Source organism: Narcine bancroftii, chromosome 3 (genome assembly GCF_036971445.1).
Source record: "Narcine bancroftii isolate sNarBan1 chromosome 3, sNarBan1.hap1, whole genome shotgun sequence".
Taxonomy (NCBI): Eukaryota; Metazoa; Chordata; class Chondrichthyes; order Torpediniformes; family Narcinidae; genus Narcine; species Narcine bancroftii.
Genome location: NC_091471.1, coordinates 258,243,848 through 258,261,297, shown reverse-complemented (window position 1 = coordinate 258,261,297; position 17,450 = coordinate 258,243,848). Strand labels below are relative to the sequence as shown.

The window sequence follows — 17,450 nt, the reverse complement described above, 5'->3', positions numbered from 1 at the left end:
TGTTTGAGAAAGCTGGTAATGAATCAGAAGTTTGTATAAACTGTAAATAGTACAATCAGAGTCTTGTATATGACCTCAGGCTGCCCGAATGATCTGTATTTGGCATCTTTATTCCTCCTTCAGACTGCTGCAAGCTTAGTTGAAGATGAAATGTTGTGGATGGAGTTGATCAGAACAGACATCTGGGTAAAGAGCACCAGCAAGTACATGATTAGTCTGTGGATCAGAAGCTGTTACCCATCTATTCTATCACTTTCCACAGCTGGAATTCCCCAGATATCTGTTCTTTTTTAGCACAGCATTCATTTTATCAAGAAGATAAGTAACGGAAGAAATAGTAGGGCAGCACGGTTGGTGTAACGCTGTTACTGTGCCACTGTCTGCATGAGTTTCCTCTGGGTGCTCCCACTGTTCCAAAATGTATTGGGGTTGTAGGTCAATTAGCCACATGGGTGTACTTGGGCACTGTGTGCTCAAGGGCTGAAAGGGCCTGTTACTGTGCTATCTTTGAATATTAAAATAATTTTGAAAACTTAAGCTAAAGCAGGGAGTTGAGGTTGAGGTAAACATGGGGTGTGATCTAATTGAATGATGGAGAGAGGGCAAGAGGCTGAATAACGTAATGTTACTAATGTTGAGGAGGATTGATTATCCTGTAAGTGGAAGTTTGTGAACTTTTTTTTGAAAACTTTATTTAAAGATTTTATCACAGGAATAAAAAGAAAAATTACATTTAAAGAAAGAATATAAAATAATATAATTACAATACAACATTAATAAACTAACTTAATTCAACCTAACACCCCCCCCACATATACAAGAACTAAAAAATCTATATATATAAAAAACCACCCTTCCCCTCCCCCAAAATAGAGTGAAGAATTAGTAAAATTAACAATATTATGTATTTAAAAAAAACACACACAAAGAAAAAGAAAAACATGACAAATAAAAATAATAAAAAAAAGATTTATCAGATCTAAAATATCACATCTAAGAACATACTTAAATCAAACTTAATTGCATATACTTAACAAATGGAGTCCACTTCAACTTATAAAAAGACATCTTATCTTGAATTGAAAAAGATATCCTTTCCATAATTAAACAAGACTTCATCTCTAAATACCACCTATCCAAAGTTAGTATAGTTCTATCTTTCCAAGTAGACGCTATACATTTCTTGGCCACTGCTAAAGCTAAATAGATAAAAGAAATCTGATAATCATTTAATCCTAAATCAATTAATGATTGCATATTCCCTAATAAAAATACATCAGGATCTAATACAACACAAAAATTATATAATCTATTAAATATAGATTGGATACCTTTCCAAAACTGTTGCAATCGGTCACAGGACCAGACAGTATGTAAAAAAGTACTAGCTGTCTGATTACAATGAAAACAACAGTCTGACTTACTAAGACCAAATGTTTTAAATTTTTCTGGTGTTAAATATAATTGATGTATAAAATTATAATTAATCATCGCTAATCTAGCATTAATCAATTTCCGAATACTGTTTTGACAAATTTCCATCCAAGCTTCTTCAGCTATTGTAGAACCTAAATCTTTTTCCCATTTCAACTTATCTTTATCCCAATCTTTCTTATTTTCATTTTCTTGTAAAATACAATACAAATCAGATATATACCCCTTTTCTGGTATTGAAAGTACATATTTCTCAAAACTAGTTTCGGGCAATAAAGTCATTTGCCGACCACATATCTGTTTTACAAATGATCTTAACTGATAGTACACAAATACAGAATTTCCACTAATACCAAATTTCTTTTGTAATTCCTCAAAAGAACAAAAATGTCCTTCAAAAAAACAATCAGATAAATTTTTTATTCCTTTCCTTTCCCATTGTTTCAAAGTGATATTGGAGACGGTAAAAGGAACAAGTTGATTATTATATAATGGCAATCGCCCAGACCATTTATTTTTAAGCCCCATTTTATCAAGTTTACTCGTCCATAGATTCAATAAATGTTTCAATATTGGTACATCATAAGTTCGTAACAAATTTTTATTCCATCGAAACAAAAATTCATGTGGAGGTTTTTCTAAAATAACTGCCAGTTCTGTCTTTGCCCAACTGGGCGGATCCTCCATATTCATTAATGCACCAAGAAATTTAAATTGAGCTGCCTCATAATAATATTGAAAATTAGGTAATCTCAAACCTCCAAATTGAAAGTCCCACATCAACCTTTTCATTGCTACCCTCGGAAATTTTCCCTTCCATAAAAATTCTCTAACTGCTTTATATAAATCCTTAAAAAAACTTTTTAAAAATAAGGAATTGATTGAAATAAATATTGCATCCGAGGAAAAATATTCATTTTTATAGTATTAATCCTCCCCAATAAACCTAAAGGTAAATCCTTCCACCTAATCAAATCTAGTTTAATCTTTTTTATTAAAGGAAGGTAATTAATTGAATATAAATCTTGATATTCTGTATTGACATTAATTCCCAGAAGTTTGTGAACTTAACTAGGTTCAAAATGGCATACAGTATGGTAACAGGCCCTTCAGGCCCATGGGCCTGTGCCACCCAATTAACCCGCTAACCTGAGATGTTTTTGAAGGAAATCGGAGCACCCAGAGGAAACCCACATAGATACAGGGAGAAAGTACAAACTCCTTACAGACTGCATGGGATTCGAACACACTGTAATAGGGTTGCACTAACCATGCCGATTTTCAGCAAAGGTTGTAATGTGATGCAAGTTCATGTGAGTGACCTTTACATCTTTTTTTTCCTTCCTACACAAGGCCAGTCATTAACTATAATTCATCAGAACCTTGGAGGTGTGTTGCATTTTCAAGCTATCTGTTGACACCAGTGGTAAAGAAAGACAGTTTTGTCTTCTGGGAAATGATAGATCCTGTACTTCACCTGACTGTGCCCACAGACATGGCAGGAGATTGGAAGCTCACTCAGTCACTGAGAGAAAATGCAAATTGCAAACAGGCAGCAGTCGAGGTCAGGGTTGCACCCAGGTCTCTGATGGCATGTGGCAACAACAATTATACCCCGAGATCTAGGTAAGACCTTTCCTGGCGAGTCAAAAAAACAATTTCAGAATTTGATTCAAAAATATGTATTACTTACATTAAACTAGTTTATTGTTCTGCACTAATATTAGTCATGTTTTGGACTCCTTGTTTAGGAAAGGATGTGCTGAAGTTAGAGAGGGTTCAGAGGAGGTTCACTGGTTCCATTGAGAGAGTTATCACATGAGGAATGTAGAATTTAGGAGAATGAGGGAATGTTGAAGGCATGGACAGAGTAGATGTAGAAAGGTCGTTTCCCATGATGGGAACAGCTAGGACAAGAGGGCACAACTTCAGGACTGAAGAGAGTCCACTTAGAACAGAAATGTGGAGGAATTTCTTCAGGCAGCAGGCAGTGAATCTGTGGAATTGGTTGCCACAGGCAGTTGTGGAAGCCAGGACATTGGGTGTACTTAAGGCAGAGATTGATAGGTTATTGATTATCCAGGGCATCAAAGGTTCAGGGGACAAGGCTGGACAGAGGGGCTGAGTGGGAAAATGAATCAACTCATGAATATACCTTACTTCAGATGGGAACCCCTATACAAGAGCTTAATAAATCAAGACAGAGGTGGAAATCAGATTTGGGTATAGAAATTGATCCATTTTGCTGGTCCAAATTATGGTGGGACATCATGATTAACACGATTAATGTAAGGTATCGGCTGGTGCAATGTAACTTCTTGCATCAGCTATACCTCACTCCACAAAAGTTACATAAATTCAAATTGGAAATATCAGACCAATGTTTTTGTTGTGGTCAAGAAATAGGTACTTTTTTGCATTCAGCCTGGTGAGGCCTAAAATGAGGCCTTTCTGGGAAGATTTGGGTAATCTCCTGAGAAAAAAAAATTCTGTAATTCGATACCCTCAGAATTATTTTTACTGGGGAATGAGGCCGTCAAAACGTCAATTATAATTCATTCAGCTCGCTTTAGCAGTGGCCAGGAAATGCAGCTACTTGGAAATCTGATTCCCAACTAGGTTTAGCCGCTGGAAGATAGAAATTGTGTTCCCCTCGAGATGATCACCTCGAACCTCAGAAACAGGGATGATGTATTTTCAAGAAAATGGAATTCATACCTAAAGTACATCGGGGTAAATCTTTAACGATTTCCCCCTCCTGTCTCTCCAACACCCCCCCACCCCCACCCCGGTGCTCACTGCGCCGTGGACCCTAGATAAGTCAGGTTATTTGTCCCTTGATGGGAGTGGGGTTTATCCGAGGTGAAGCCAATTTTTTCCTTGTCTTATTCTTTCTCTTTTCTTAATTTTTCTTCTTGTTTCTTGGGAGGGGGGGGATGATATTCTCATTTTGTTCTTTCTCTTTTTTTCTCCCTTTGGTTCGATGTGGACATTGAATTTGCAATTTTGTTGTTATTATTGGAATTTTTCTTTCTTTGAAATAATTTAATCACGTTAACTCTTTTTTTCACACTTTAATATCAACATGTGGGTCGAGATTTGTACGATTTTGTTAATATTGTGGATTTTGATGTTTTTCTCTATTTTAATTGCATGTTGATTCAAAATTCTCAAAATAAAATACTCAAAAAGAGATCAGATCATGAATACCTAATGGGCTGAATGGCCTATTTCTGTTCCTGTGCCGAACGGTTTCAAAGGTATTTTGGGCACTTTGAGCCTCTTTCCTCCTCATTCTTTCCCCACCCAATGCCTTTTGCACTGGAGAAGAATTAGATATGACAGACATCGTTTTAAGGAGTTTCTTATCCAAGTTGCACATTTAATCACAAAATTTGGCTCTTCTTTACCAAGTTGTCAGAAAGAGAAAAATATACAGGTTATGGATGAAAGCAGAAGTATGCGCAAAACATTTGAATAAAGTCTTCCCTTGTATTTTGCTTCTGAGGATTAGCGGTGCTGACCTATGTGTGTGTGTCAGATCTGAAGCCTAGCGGAAGTGCAGCTTCTATGTAGGTCGCTGTCTGTGGGTGTGTTCCAGTGGGTTTATTTGTTACCCAACTAGGAGAGTCTGGTGAAGATAGTGGCTTTGACATTTTGAGTTGTGACAGGGGGATTAGATGTTTCTGACTCTTAAACCCAAGAGATATCAGGTCATCTTTGTAACAGCATTAATTGCTGACTGCCCTGCAGCTGTGGAATCATTACACTAAAGCACCACAAAGTGAGCAATATTTTTCAGGCCATTCTCTCCCCTCCTTCCTCTCTGATCTCAATCTCATCCGTTTGTGGTTGGTGCAAGTCTGTGACTTGCAGGAAGCTGTGTAGAGCCTGAGACCTTGTTCCGTAGTTCAGTGTTTGTTTTCGACTGGAAACAGGACCCTTTGGTAATGGTTCAGAGTTTGGGGTCTGGCAAAGGGCTGGGGAAGGCAGCTGCCTCATCCACTGAAGTTCATCTACCAACATTTGGTGTGCATGCACTACAGAAAACAAACTCTGGATCATCCGAGATTTGTAAGTTCATGAACTAGAAATTGTTGGAGCTGCCAATTTGTGAAATGTTTGATTAATTTAGATTATTCTTGCACCTTGCAGTTTGGAACATATTTTGGAAAGTATTTTAAATTCAAGCTAGATTTGAGGCAACTGAAACAATGAAAATGTATGTTCAAAACATACTGGGGGTGTAAACTGGGGCGGCATGGACTCGTGGGCTGAAATAGCCTGCTACCAGCTGTATGTCTAAATTCAATTAAATGAATGACAGAACCTTAACTAATGAAATCTTAATGCTGGGAAAGATCAGAAATGAAGGCTAGAGGAAAGCATAAATCTCCACTGGAGAGGCAAATGGGGCTTTGGTTTGATGTTTTCTCCAAATCCCTGGTTGCTAGAGGAGGGCAGCACTTCTGTAGTTGATCAGAGATCATCAAAGGTACATCTCCTTGGCATGAAGATGGAGAATGAGAGCGATGCATTGAGTGCAAGACCATTTCTCTTTTACTTTTACATCAGAACACCGATCTCGTCCCTTGCATTCCCATGACCTCAACAGAGACATTAATCAAGATATGGCTAGAAAAGAAGAGGAGATGTGGAAAGGGCATGGGAAGAGGCGTGATGAGGGAGCAGGGGTAGGGGCAGGGTGATAGAGGTGAGAGAGAGGGAGTGATAGGGGAGAGACGGGGAATGTGAGATAATTGAAAAGGGGAGAGGGATAGGTGGAAGAGTTGGAAAAAGTAAGGAGTGATGGGGAGAAATGGGGAGGGTGGGGAAAGGGTGATAAAGGAGGGTGGGGTGATCAGGAAGAGGGGGATTGTGGGGAGGTGGAGTGTTAGGGAAGGAGAGATAAAAAGATGGGATAGGGAGTGATAAGGGAGAGAGGGAGAAATGGGGAGGGTGGGGAGAGGTTGCGATAGGGAAGGCAAAGGGTATAGGGGAGTGAAGGGGAGTGTAGAAAGTGGGAGAGTGGGGAGATGAGGAGGAGAGAGTTAGAAATGGGAGTGTGAGGAGAGACATGCCACAGGTTGGCCAGTGGGGGAAAGGCAATCTGCCTGTGTCTCTGGGGCCAGAATTGGTGGAAATAGTGAAATGGGGACATTTTATATCAAAAAGAGTAAGGTCAAAGTGAGATAAGAACATGATTAGAAATGCCACGTTATCCTAATTCTCGGGGATGTTTATAAGCTATCTTTAAGAAAGTTTACTTTGCCTTGGTTGGAAGAGGAGAAGGTTCAACTTTAGAACTCAACTCGTGGCCTGAGGTTTGAGGGTTGATACTATGATTTTTTTGAATCAAATTATCCTGCTGTGTTACTTTTCACATCACGCCACATATTTTAACTAATATTATATGAATGTTTATTTAAATGTGGGATGGAATTGATGGAATCTTTGTACGTATTGATGAATACATCAACACATTCAGTACTACTGATTTTGAATATCTTTGAATTCCAGAGACACTATTGAAGAACTACATTTATCTCTCAGAATTAATGCTCATTACTTTATGTCTCATTCCCAATGATTTCTTAGTGATTTATTTCGGACAGTGTAGTTATTATTGAGTCTAGAAATCATCAAGCAGGAACTGTTAAGTAAGTTGGCAAATAGAACCATAGAACTCTACAGCACATAAAGCAGGCCATTTGTCCCTTCTAGTCTGTGCTGACCACTATTTCACTAGTCCCCCTGACCTGCTCCCATTCCATAACCCTCCAGGCCTCTCCCGTCCATGCATCATCCAGTTTATTCTTAAAACACACAATCGAGCCTGCATTCACCACATAAGATGGCAGCTCCTTCCATACTCCCACCACTCTCTGAGTGAAGACCTTCCCCCTAAACCTTTCCCCTTTCAGCTTAAAACTATGACCCCTCGTATTTATCTCCCTCAATCTGTGGAAAAAGTCCACTTGCATCCACTCTGTCTATACCTCTCATAATCTTGCAAAACCTCTATCAAATCTCCCCTCCCTTCTTCTTCGCTGCAGGGAAAAAAGACCTAACCTGTTTAATCTTTCCCTGGAACTCGACTCCTGAAGTCCCAGCAACATCCTAGTAAATCTTCTCTGCACTCTTTCAATCTTATTGATATCCTTCCTGCAGCTAGGTGCCCAGAACTGGACAAAGTATTCCAAATTTGGCCTCACCGATGCCTTAAGCAACTTCAACATAACATCCCAACTCCTATACTCAATATTCCAAATTCTAAGATGCCAAAAGCTTTCTTTACAACCCTGTCCACCTTGAATCAGAATAATTCCAGGTTGAATAAAGTGAATCGATAATGTTAGTCTGAATTCCCCTGAGAGAACTTGAAACTGAGAGTGGGAACATATGTGGTCAAAATCTTATTCTTTGCAACTTTATTGGTATATTTTATTTCTTTAATTCAATAGCAGAGTTTAATGTTCAAGATCATGTACAAATGGATTGTGTGGTATTTGGTGATTTTCAACATGTAATTAGTGTATGGTTGAGTTCCTTTTTACACAGCGAAATTCAGAAGGAAGTTGCTTGGAACATGAACATCAAAAGACAACCAAGAATCTGATGGGAGGTGGGGGGTGGGGGGTGGGGGGGTAGGAGGAGGCAGAAAGAGGGAAGTTGATTAACTGTGCCTGAGACCAGTTCCAAAGGTTCAGGGCTTGGAGCTCAGTAGATCTTTAGGGTTGACAAAAGGCTTGTTTTGAATTTATTGTTTGGAAACACAATGTAAAGCAAAACTGCATTTATTAAAAAGCTGATTCCGAGATTGTGAGAATAGGGAAGAGTGTTTGATTCCAAGCAGTGTCATGTTCAAAAGCATCATAAAATTGTTTTGCAAAACAAAATACTGGTTAGTTTGGCAGTCATGAAATAAAATAACAGCAGTGGCTTTTCTCAACTGTGACAAATTTGTCAATAATACACCAAATAAATGAAGAAAACCCAAGTTGTGTACAGCAAGCTCCGTTCACTGATGCCATATCCAAACTTGCTCGTGCTGCATTTCACAATGTAGTTTCAAGTTCAAGACTATTGTGGTATGTATCAAAACTGCAGTGGTAAGCATTTTGCGAGCAGACCTGTAGACATCTCATACATACTTCAACCCAAAAAATGCAAAGGTGCAGAATTGCACGGAGGGGTCAGTGGATACATAGTAAAGGCACCATAATTTTACTAAATTTTGAAAGTACATTTACTTAAGCAAGTGCTGTTTCATTAAAGTATCTATCCTTCCACTAAAATGTTGAGGTGTAATGGTAGGAATTTTGCCTCAACTTATCCATGAAAATATAAAAATTGAGCAGGCATGCATTGCTGTGACCGGGGTTCGAATCCAGTGCTGTCTGCAAGGAGTTTCTACGTTCTCCCCATGTCTGCGTAGGTTTCCTCTGAGTGCTCTGGCTTCCTCCTACCATTCAAAAACAAACGGGGTTGTAGGTCAATTGAGTGTAACTGGGCAGCACAGGCAAGTGGGCTGAAAGCTCTAAATTTAAAAATGTTGAAAACTCAGCCAGTCAAGTGGCATGAGTAGAAAGAGGAACCGTCAACATTTCAGATCTGGGACCCTTAATCAGAACTGGGAAAGAGAGAACAAAACATCAGCTTTGCAAGTAACAAAATAGGAAGGGGGGAGAGTTGGGTAGAATAAAGGGATGTCTCCGATAGACTGTGACCAAATGGTTAACTAAAAGGTCAGTTTAAAAAAAATCTAGTCCCTCACAGAGAAGAATTTGTAGATCTGGGAAATCTAAAGATTTTTGCAAGACAGTGGGGAAACTTTGAAATGTGTTCACTCTTTTGGCACCTGAGATAACCTTGGCAATTGTCATGACAAGCCAGCTAATTTGCCGGTTAATAAAGTTGGCAATAATACTGACGAAGTTCCCTTGGGCCGAAAGGCCTGTTTTATGCTGGATGACTCCGAGACCATCTGGAACCAATTCTGAGGGGAATGAGCAGGCACAGTCGGATTGCTGTAAGCATTCCATCAGCACTCCTTACTGAAGGCAAATGAAGGCAGGGCCTCAAGACAAAGAAATCTCCAGGCCCCTATTTAATGAATTCCATTCTTTATACAGGTTTAATTGCTGAAGACCAAAGCAGTGAGAAGCCAAGACGTTACAGTGAAATATTCCGAGAGCTGGATGCATTTGAAGTTTCCTTTGGGAACTCGTGAGTAAAATCATTTGATCCCACCATTTAACAATTAATTCCAAGATTTCTGTACAGATAAATAATCTATGGGAGTAATAATCATCTCCACTTAACTGCCTTTTCCCCATATCCCTTAATTCCCCTAATTAAATGTATTTACTGAGGTCACCTCTACTGCTTCAAAATAGGCAGTGATATGTGTGTGCACAGTGGTCCTGAGAAACTCTGTCAGGTTGGAGTCAGATGATAATAAACTTGAATTTATAATCTTTTCTGGAAACACATCTCTTGACAACTTAGGGTCTGAAGAGTCAAAAGGTAATTAAATCCTTTTGTGTATATTGCCATGGAGTTTCCTGAGGTACATCAGGGCCTTTTGGCTCCGTCTGCATCCAATATGTGGAATTCTCCATCCACTTTATTTCAAATTCAACATCAATAAATTGCCATTTTTCTTTTGCTCTTGTCTTAGCTCAGTGGGGGGGGGGGGGGGGGGGGGAAGGGGGTGTCTAATTCTTCCCTTCCTCAGACTGTTACTCAAGGAACAGCCTCCAGTTTAAATAAATGTAATTTACTTGTTATAAGCATCTCAAGTTGGCTTCAGCATTTATTTAGCATTGAATAGGTACTGGAATATGGGCATCCAATCAGACATGGGATGAGGTGATTCACAACTTACTTGAGAAACACACCTGAGATCATCTGAAGATTCACTGTTGACTGGATCATAGTATCATCGTTTACTCTATTTATACGATCACAGTCACACTTTTTCCCCATCATATAATTAGAATGTTAATAATCAGTAAAAAGGCTGCCACCAGCCATCCAGAGCACACAAGTCACTGCCTTGTTGTGGTGGTAAATGGTGGCTAAAATTAAATATCAGCCTCAGATTGCGACCGAGTGTTAAGGCCTGTAACTCACCTCTCGAAGGTACAGGGTCAACAGGTTTGTGATGTCATGAGGTGAGTTCTCAGACATGTCAGTAAGATCCCTCCCATTTTCAAAGGACTGGCGCAGTTTAGTGATGCGTATCTTTGAGCCATTCATTTGATAGATTCCCTGAAATATCAAGAATAACAAGCATTGTACAACAGTTTGACATCCAATTCCAAATTATTGAAAGGCAAATGAAACCTGAAACAAAATCAAGTGTGACAAAATGGAGTTGTGGGATGCGACAATAACTCTGGGGAATAGGAACCACTCGATAAGTGTTCCCTTCCACTATCCTGACATCGCTGCTCCTTCCCTCCTGTTGGGTTTAAATCCTGCACTTCTCACCCGAACAGCCCTGTGGGTTTACCCTCACAAAAAGGATTGCAGAAGTTCAAGAAGATGGCTCACTTCCATCTTCAACGATAATTATGGATGGACGATGTTGTGTCTACCAAAAAAATACTAAGCTCTCCCTACCTCATAACCTATTTTTCCTTCATCCATGTGCCTGTCTAAGGGTCTCTTAAATGCCCCTATTGTTCCAGCCTCCACCACTACCCCTGGCAATGCAAACCAACTCTCTGTTAAAAAAAATTACCCCTGATGTCTCCCCTAAACTTTCCTCCCTTCACTTTGTACAGTGGTTCTCTGGTGTTTGCTACTCCCACCCTCGGAAAACAATGCTGGCTACCTAGGCCTCTCAGAACCTTGTAGACCTCTATTAAGTCGTCTCTCATCCTCCTTTGCTCCAGTTCTGTTAACCTTTCCTCATAATACATGTTCTCCAATCCAGGCAAATCAACTATGCATCTTTTTTAAAGCTTGCACATCCTTCCTATAATGAAGTGACCAGAACTGAACGCGATTTTCCAAATGTGGTCTCACCAGAGATTTATAGAGCTGCATTTTCACCTCATGAATCCTGAACTCAATCCCTCGATGAAAGAAGTAAATCATTGCAGATGCTTGAAGAAGGGCTCAGGCCTGTAATGTCGGCAATGAAGAATTAAAAGAATGGGTCAGGAAGTTGGAAAATGGTATGAAGGTTGGAGGTGTTATGGATACTGTTGAAAATTGTGATGACAGACAGGACAGGTTTCTTACCCAGAACTAGATCCAGTACAGCCTCTCCTTTGGTCAGCTTTCCTCATACTGTGTCAGGAACCCTTCTTGGACATTCCTGACAAATTCTATCCCTCTTGTAGTAAGGAGGTCCCAGTCAATATTAGGGTAGTTGAAGTCTCCCATTGTAACAACCTGTTATTTTTGCACCACTCTACAATCTGCCTCACTCTCTGCTCAATGTCTTGATTTTGAGGCCAAGCGATTACTCCCAATAGATTGATCACTCCCAGCTTCTGACTTCCACTCACTACCTCAGTAGACACTGCCTCCACAAAGTCCTCCCCTTCTGTACTGGTGATATTGTCCCTGACCAGTAATGCAACCCTCCACCCACCCCCCCACCCTCCCCCACTTTTACCTCCCTTCCAAACTCTTTTGAAAGATGTAAACCCCCGGTACCTGTATCAGTCAATCCTGCCCTTGCATCAGTGGAGTCTCTGTAACAGCCACAACATTGTCAATCCAAGTACTGAACTATGCTCTAAGTTCACCTTCTTTATTCCTTATATTTCTAATGTTGAAATAAACACATTTCAAACCCTCCAACTGATTGCCTTTATGCTCCCTCCACTGCCTGACCTTCCTCACCATCTCACTACATATTCCTTCTATCAACCTTCTATCATCTGCTCTATTCTCTGCCCTATCATTCCGCCTCCCATCCCCCTGCCAAACTAGCTTAAACCCTGCCCAACAGCTCCAGCCAACCTCTCCACCAGGATATTGGCCCCCTTCCAGTTCAGGGGTAACCCACTGTTTTTATAGATCATACCTTCCTCAGAAGCTATTCCAATGATCCAGAAATGTGAAACCCTGCTTCCTGCATTAATTATATAGCTACACATTCATCTGCCATATCAACCTATTCTTACCCTTACCTTCTCGTGGTACAGGCAACAATTAAGACCTTGAGGTTCCCTGTATTCTCTCTCCAGGACTTCTCTTTTCCTACCTATGTCATTAATACCAATATGAACCACAACTTCTGGCCTGCTCACCCTCTATTTCAGAATGCTGTGAACCCAACCTGGGATGTCCCTGACTCTGGGAGGCAATAAACCATCTGGACATCTCTTTCATGTCCATAGAATATCCTGCCTGTCCCTCTAACTATTGAATCCCCTATCACTACCACTCTTCTTTTCTCCCTCCTTCTGAGCCAAAGGGCCAGGCTTAGTACCAGAGACCTGGTCACTGCAGCTTTGCCCTGGTAGGTTGATCCTCCAACAGTATCCAAAGTGGTACATTTGTTATTGAGGAGCACAGGCACAGGCTTTACCTGCCTGCTTCCCTTTCCTTGTTCTCTCCTGACTGTCACCCAGCTTCCTGCCTCCGACAACTTCGGTGTGACTGCTTTCCTATCGCTCCCATCTATGAATTCCCTGTACGAGCAGGGTGCCACCAAGCTGCACCTCCATCCCTAATGGTGTATAACGAGCTGCATCTTGACTGGCCGTTCAGATGTAGCTGTCAGGGAGATGACTTCTCCTTGAATTCCCATATCTTCACTGGCCCATCGCTTGATATGGGTCACTACCAGGTGCTGCTGAGCCCATTTACTCAAAGTACCGTGAAATAGTATTGATTCTCTCTGATTCTATTCTTCCTGCTTGCTGAAGGAATTTGGGGAAATGAAGTTCTCTGCAAAGAATCACAAGCTTAACCTTCATCCATACAGGGTCTGTGCCTCCACCTGACCCTTCATATGAGGCCATGTTCATTACCAGCCAACCAGCTGGTATTGTACACGGTCTGTCTGGATCTACATGTGGATTGTCCAAATCTACCCACAGTCTGTCCGGATCTATCCCTGGTCTGTCCAGATCTATGCACGTTCTGAACAGAATGCTCTGTACAGATCCAAAATGATATTTATCTTTCCCTGATAAAACTCTTGCTGAGACTTGCTTCCAGTTCTTTCAATACAACTGGAGTAACTGTAGATTTTAAATCTCATCTCAAACCAATCTGGGAGGGAGGATTGTGGAAATGTCCCCTTCATAGGGGATGGTTGTGACTCCAAAAGAGTTAACTGTTCCAAAAGGGGCTGTGGTTTTGATTTATAAGCCATGAATTCTCCAACATTCCCTGCTGACTTCCTCCAAAATTGAGACAAAGAATCTTATGAAATGTTCTTAATACAGTATATTGTAAGTTAACACAGACTGTCCTTACCCTTACAGCAACGTGGACCTTTTCATGACTGAAGCAGAAAGCAGCTTCACTTCCCCAGAACAATCTCCAGAGGAGGAGACCCAGGTGAGTCCGTAGTCTTAACTTCACCTCCACTCCATCTCAGCAGCAGAGCTGAAGCCATTCCAGCCTAGCCCCGTTTACTCTGAAATACAGTGAAATTCTTGCATATTGGAGTTTAATTTTGTAAATTAAACATGCAGCATGGTAACAGAGCCTTTGGGCCCTCAAGCCCATGTCACCCAATTGACCTACAGTCCACAGTACACTTTAAACCGTGGGAGGAAACCGGAGCACCTAGAGGAAACCCACGCAGATACAGAGAGAACTTACAAACTCCTTACAGAAAGTGCTGTAACAGCATTTCACTAACTGCCACACTTGAGTTGTCAGACTAGATGCCATTTTGTTAGAAATGTAGTAACCCTGCAGCTCTGGTGAAGCCTGTGAAATGAACAGTTGGGTGTAGGGTTGTAGACTGAACTCTCATTATGATTGCATTGTAACATCTGGTTTCGTCGTCAGGGGAGGAAGTGCTCTTTATTGAAGTATCAAATGGGAAACTATTTGAAAATAAAAAGTGGAACTAGCGGCTTGTCTGGTACAAACATATGCAAAGTTTCCGGGATTCGACATCCAGAGGAACTGACTTGACGATCCTCGTGTAAAGTGCAGTGTTAGTTAAGACAGAGAAAGATAAATAACCAATGCAGAGAGATGGAAGTGGAATCCAGATCAGCTGTGGGTCTAAATTTGACATATGAGCCAATGTTAAAAGGACAGGGTAGATGCCCCACTGTAATGCTACCCTTGGCTGACATGATTTGCAGCTGGTGACAAGAGGGCAACTTAGGCCAGGATGTGGCCAGAGGGTGGAGAAATGTCACCCAGCAAGAACAGAGTGGGAAACGAAAGAAAAGTATGCAGGAGGGAACTGAAAACTGAATACCGAATGAACAAAGAACAATCTCCCAGACACTCAAGGGGCAGTCATGTTTCCTCCAGTAGTCGTACAGCTCAGAAACAGACCCTTCAGCCAACAGGATCTTTATGCCTATCTGCACTCATCCTTGAATTAGTACCACGTCCTTCTATGAAACACGGAAGTGTGCAAGTGCTGTGATGGTAGTTAAAACACATGGAGGAACTCAGTCAATCTCACAGCGGCCTGAGCCTTTCCTCAAGGAATAAGCAAAAAACAGGAAGGCGTCACCAGGCCTGAAACTTTGGTCATATATCTTTACTTCCTTCAGATGCTGCAAGACCAACTGGGTTCCTCCAGTATTATTGTGTTTTTGTCTATTCAACTGCCCATCTCAATGTCTCTTAAACATGGTAATTGTATCTGATTCCACCACCGCTTCTGGCAGCAAGTTCCAGATATCAACCATGGTCTGTGAAAATTAAAAAAACTTTCCCCTCAACTCCTTTAAAACTCCTTCATCTACCTGTAAACCAGTACTTCCTTGTCTTGATAACCTTACCATGGGAAAATGATTCAATGCCTCATATCATTTTATGTACACCATGAGTTCAGTCTATTCAATCTCTCCCATAAATAAACTCCTCTAATGCAGACAACATCCTGGTGAACCTCTCTGCAGTCTCACCACACGCGGATTCTTAGCATGTCATGACCAGAATGGCACGGTGAGTGCATTGGTTAGCACAACGCTCCAGTGACCAGGATTCGAATTCACTACTGTCTGTAAGGAGAGTGCAAGTTCTCTCCATGTCTGCAGGTGTTTCTTCCAGATGCTCCGGTTTCCTTCCACCCTTCAAAATGTTCAGGATGTGTTGGTTAATTGGGTGTAATTGGGAGGCATGGGCTTGTGGACCAGAAGGGTTACTATGCTATGTTTAAATTTAAAATCACACCCAATACTCCCAAGTTCAACCAAACAAGTGATTTCTAAAGATGCAGCATTGCATCCCAAATTTCATATTGTATGCCTGACCTACGAAGGCAGCCGATGCCACCTTCACTAATGTCCTGCAGTCTATGGCCTTGAACCTCGAGGTCCCTCTGTTCATCAGCATCCTTTACCATTATTACTGTACAAGTCATTGCCCTATTTGATTTCCTAAAATGCATCACCTCACATTTGTCAGGATCCTTTTACTCGTACCCCCATCTAATTTATATCCTTCCCAGCTATCTTCACCACCACTAATTTTTGTGTAAACGTTCTGATCGTACCTTCTCCATTCACATCCAGGTCGCTAACATGTGGTAAAGGTCCTTGTCCTGTAGGACACAGACGTCCAGTCAAAAAAGCATCCTTCCACCACCACTCTCTGCCTTCTTTCACCAAGCCAGCTTTAGATTAAATTAGCTATTATGGATCCCATTATGCCTCAACCTTCTGGACCAGCCTCCCGTGTGAGAATTTGTCGATGATGTCAGCATCTCCATTGAAGCAATATTATGCTAACCTCTTATCTTTACCTATCACGTTGCCCAGCTCTGAATCTTCTACAGAGTCCTATCTACTCCAGCACCGCAGGTAGAGCTTTCTTCAGTGTTTGGTGGCGTAGCACCCTGAGGCAGGTTTCATTCTTCCCCGAGTCTCCCAGAATACTTTTTGTTTCCACATTGCGCTAGTTTTCCAACAATCTCTCCTGAGCTTAGAGCTATGATCCTTATGGGATATTCTGATAAGTAAGACTGACCCAACTCCCCTCAACTATCACTGAAACTGAGAAATGTTGGTGAACCCCAGACCAGGGGTTGAATGTTGAAAGTCGTGTTTCACTCTTTATGATCTTGGGAGGAAGGTTTCAATTGGTAAATCATTGTTTTTCCTTCAGGTGAATGAAGATTTCTTCCCAGAATGCCACAATATCATCATGGAGGAGCAGGATGAATTCCAAACTTCAGGTATAGATGCTTGCTGGGGAAGAGTGCACAGCAGTTGGAAAGGGACAGATCAAGTCAAGCTTATTGTCATCTGATTGTACAACCTGACAAAACAGCATTCTCCGGTCCTCGGAGCCAAACATTCAGACACAAAATCAGACATAATGCACACACAGACAAACAATACATATGTAGGACAAATATACATATATAAAAGTAAATAAATATTATTTAGTAAATATGAGAGTCTCCGAGGGTTAGTGTGAGCCATTCTTTTCGTTGTTCTGCATTCTCCCTGCCCGTGGGAAGAAGCTGTTCCTGGGGTCCTGGCTCTGATCCTCCTGTATCTCTTCCCTGATGGGAATAGCTGAAAGATACTGTGTGCAGGGGTAGGGAGGGGGGTCCTCAATAATTTTGCATGCCCTCTTCAGACAAAGATCCCAGTTTATCATGTCGATCTGGGGTGGGTGGGGGGGGGGGGAGCCTCCAGTGATCCTCTCTGCCACTCTTATGGTCCAGTGGATTGACCTTCTGATCTAATTTTCGACACCAACTGTACCACACTATGATGGTGCCAGTCAAGATGCTCATCTAGATGATTGACGTGATGGTGATGCTTCAGTCTTCTTAGGTAGTGCAGTCAACAAGTGAGGAGATGTTGTTTGTTGTGATGTAACAAACCATT

At 41.2% G+C, this 17,450-nt stretch overlaps 1 protein-coding gene across 10 annotated transcripts in view; it reads left to right on the top strand.

The window, feature by feature from the left end:
* Positions 1 to 17,450, top strand: part of LOC138758574 (GEM-interacting protein-like) — a 197,261-nt gene that overhangs the window by 72,559 nt on the left and 107,252 nt on the right. For 9 of the 10 annotated variants that reach the window (XM_069927700.1, XM_069927701.1, XM_069927704.1 and 6 more), the window contains 3 exons: positions 9,570 to 9,663; positions 13,896 to 13,971; positions 16,717 to 16,786. In XM_069927700.1, coding sequence (XP_069783801.1) covers positions 9,570 to 9,663; positions 13,896 to 13,971; positions 16,717 to 16,786 — 240 coding nt within the window. Of the gene's footprint in view, positions 1 to 5,356; positions 5,509 to 9,569; positions 9,664 to 13,895; positions 13,972 to 16,716; positions 16,787 to 17,450 lie in introns of those variants that run through there. The other variant, XM_069927707.1, reaches the window with a different exon arrangement.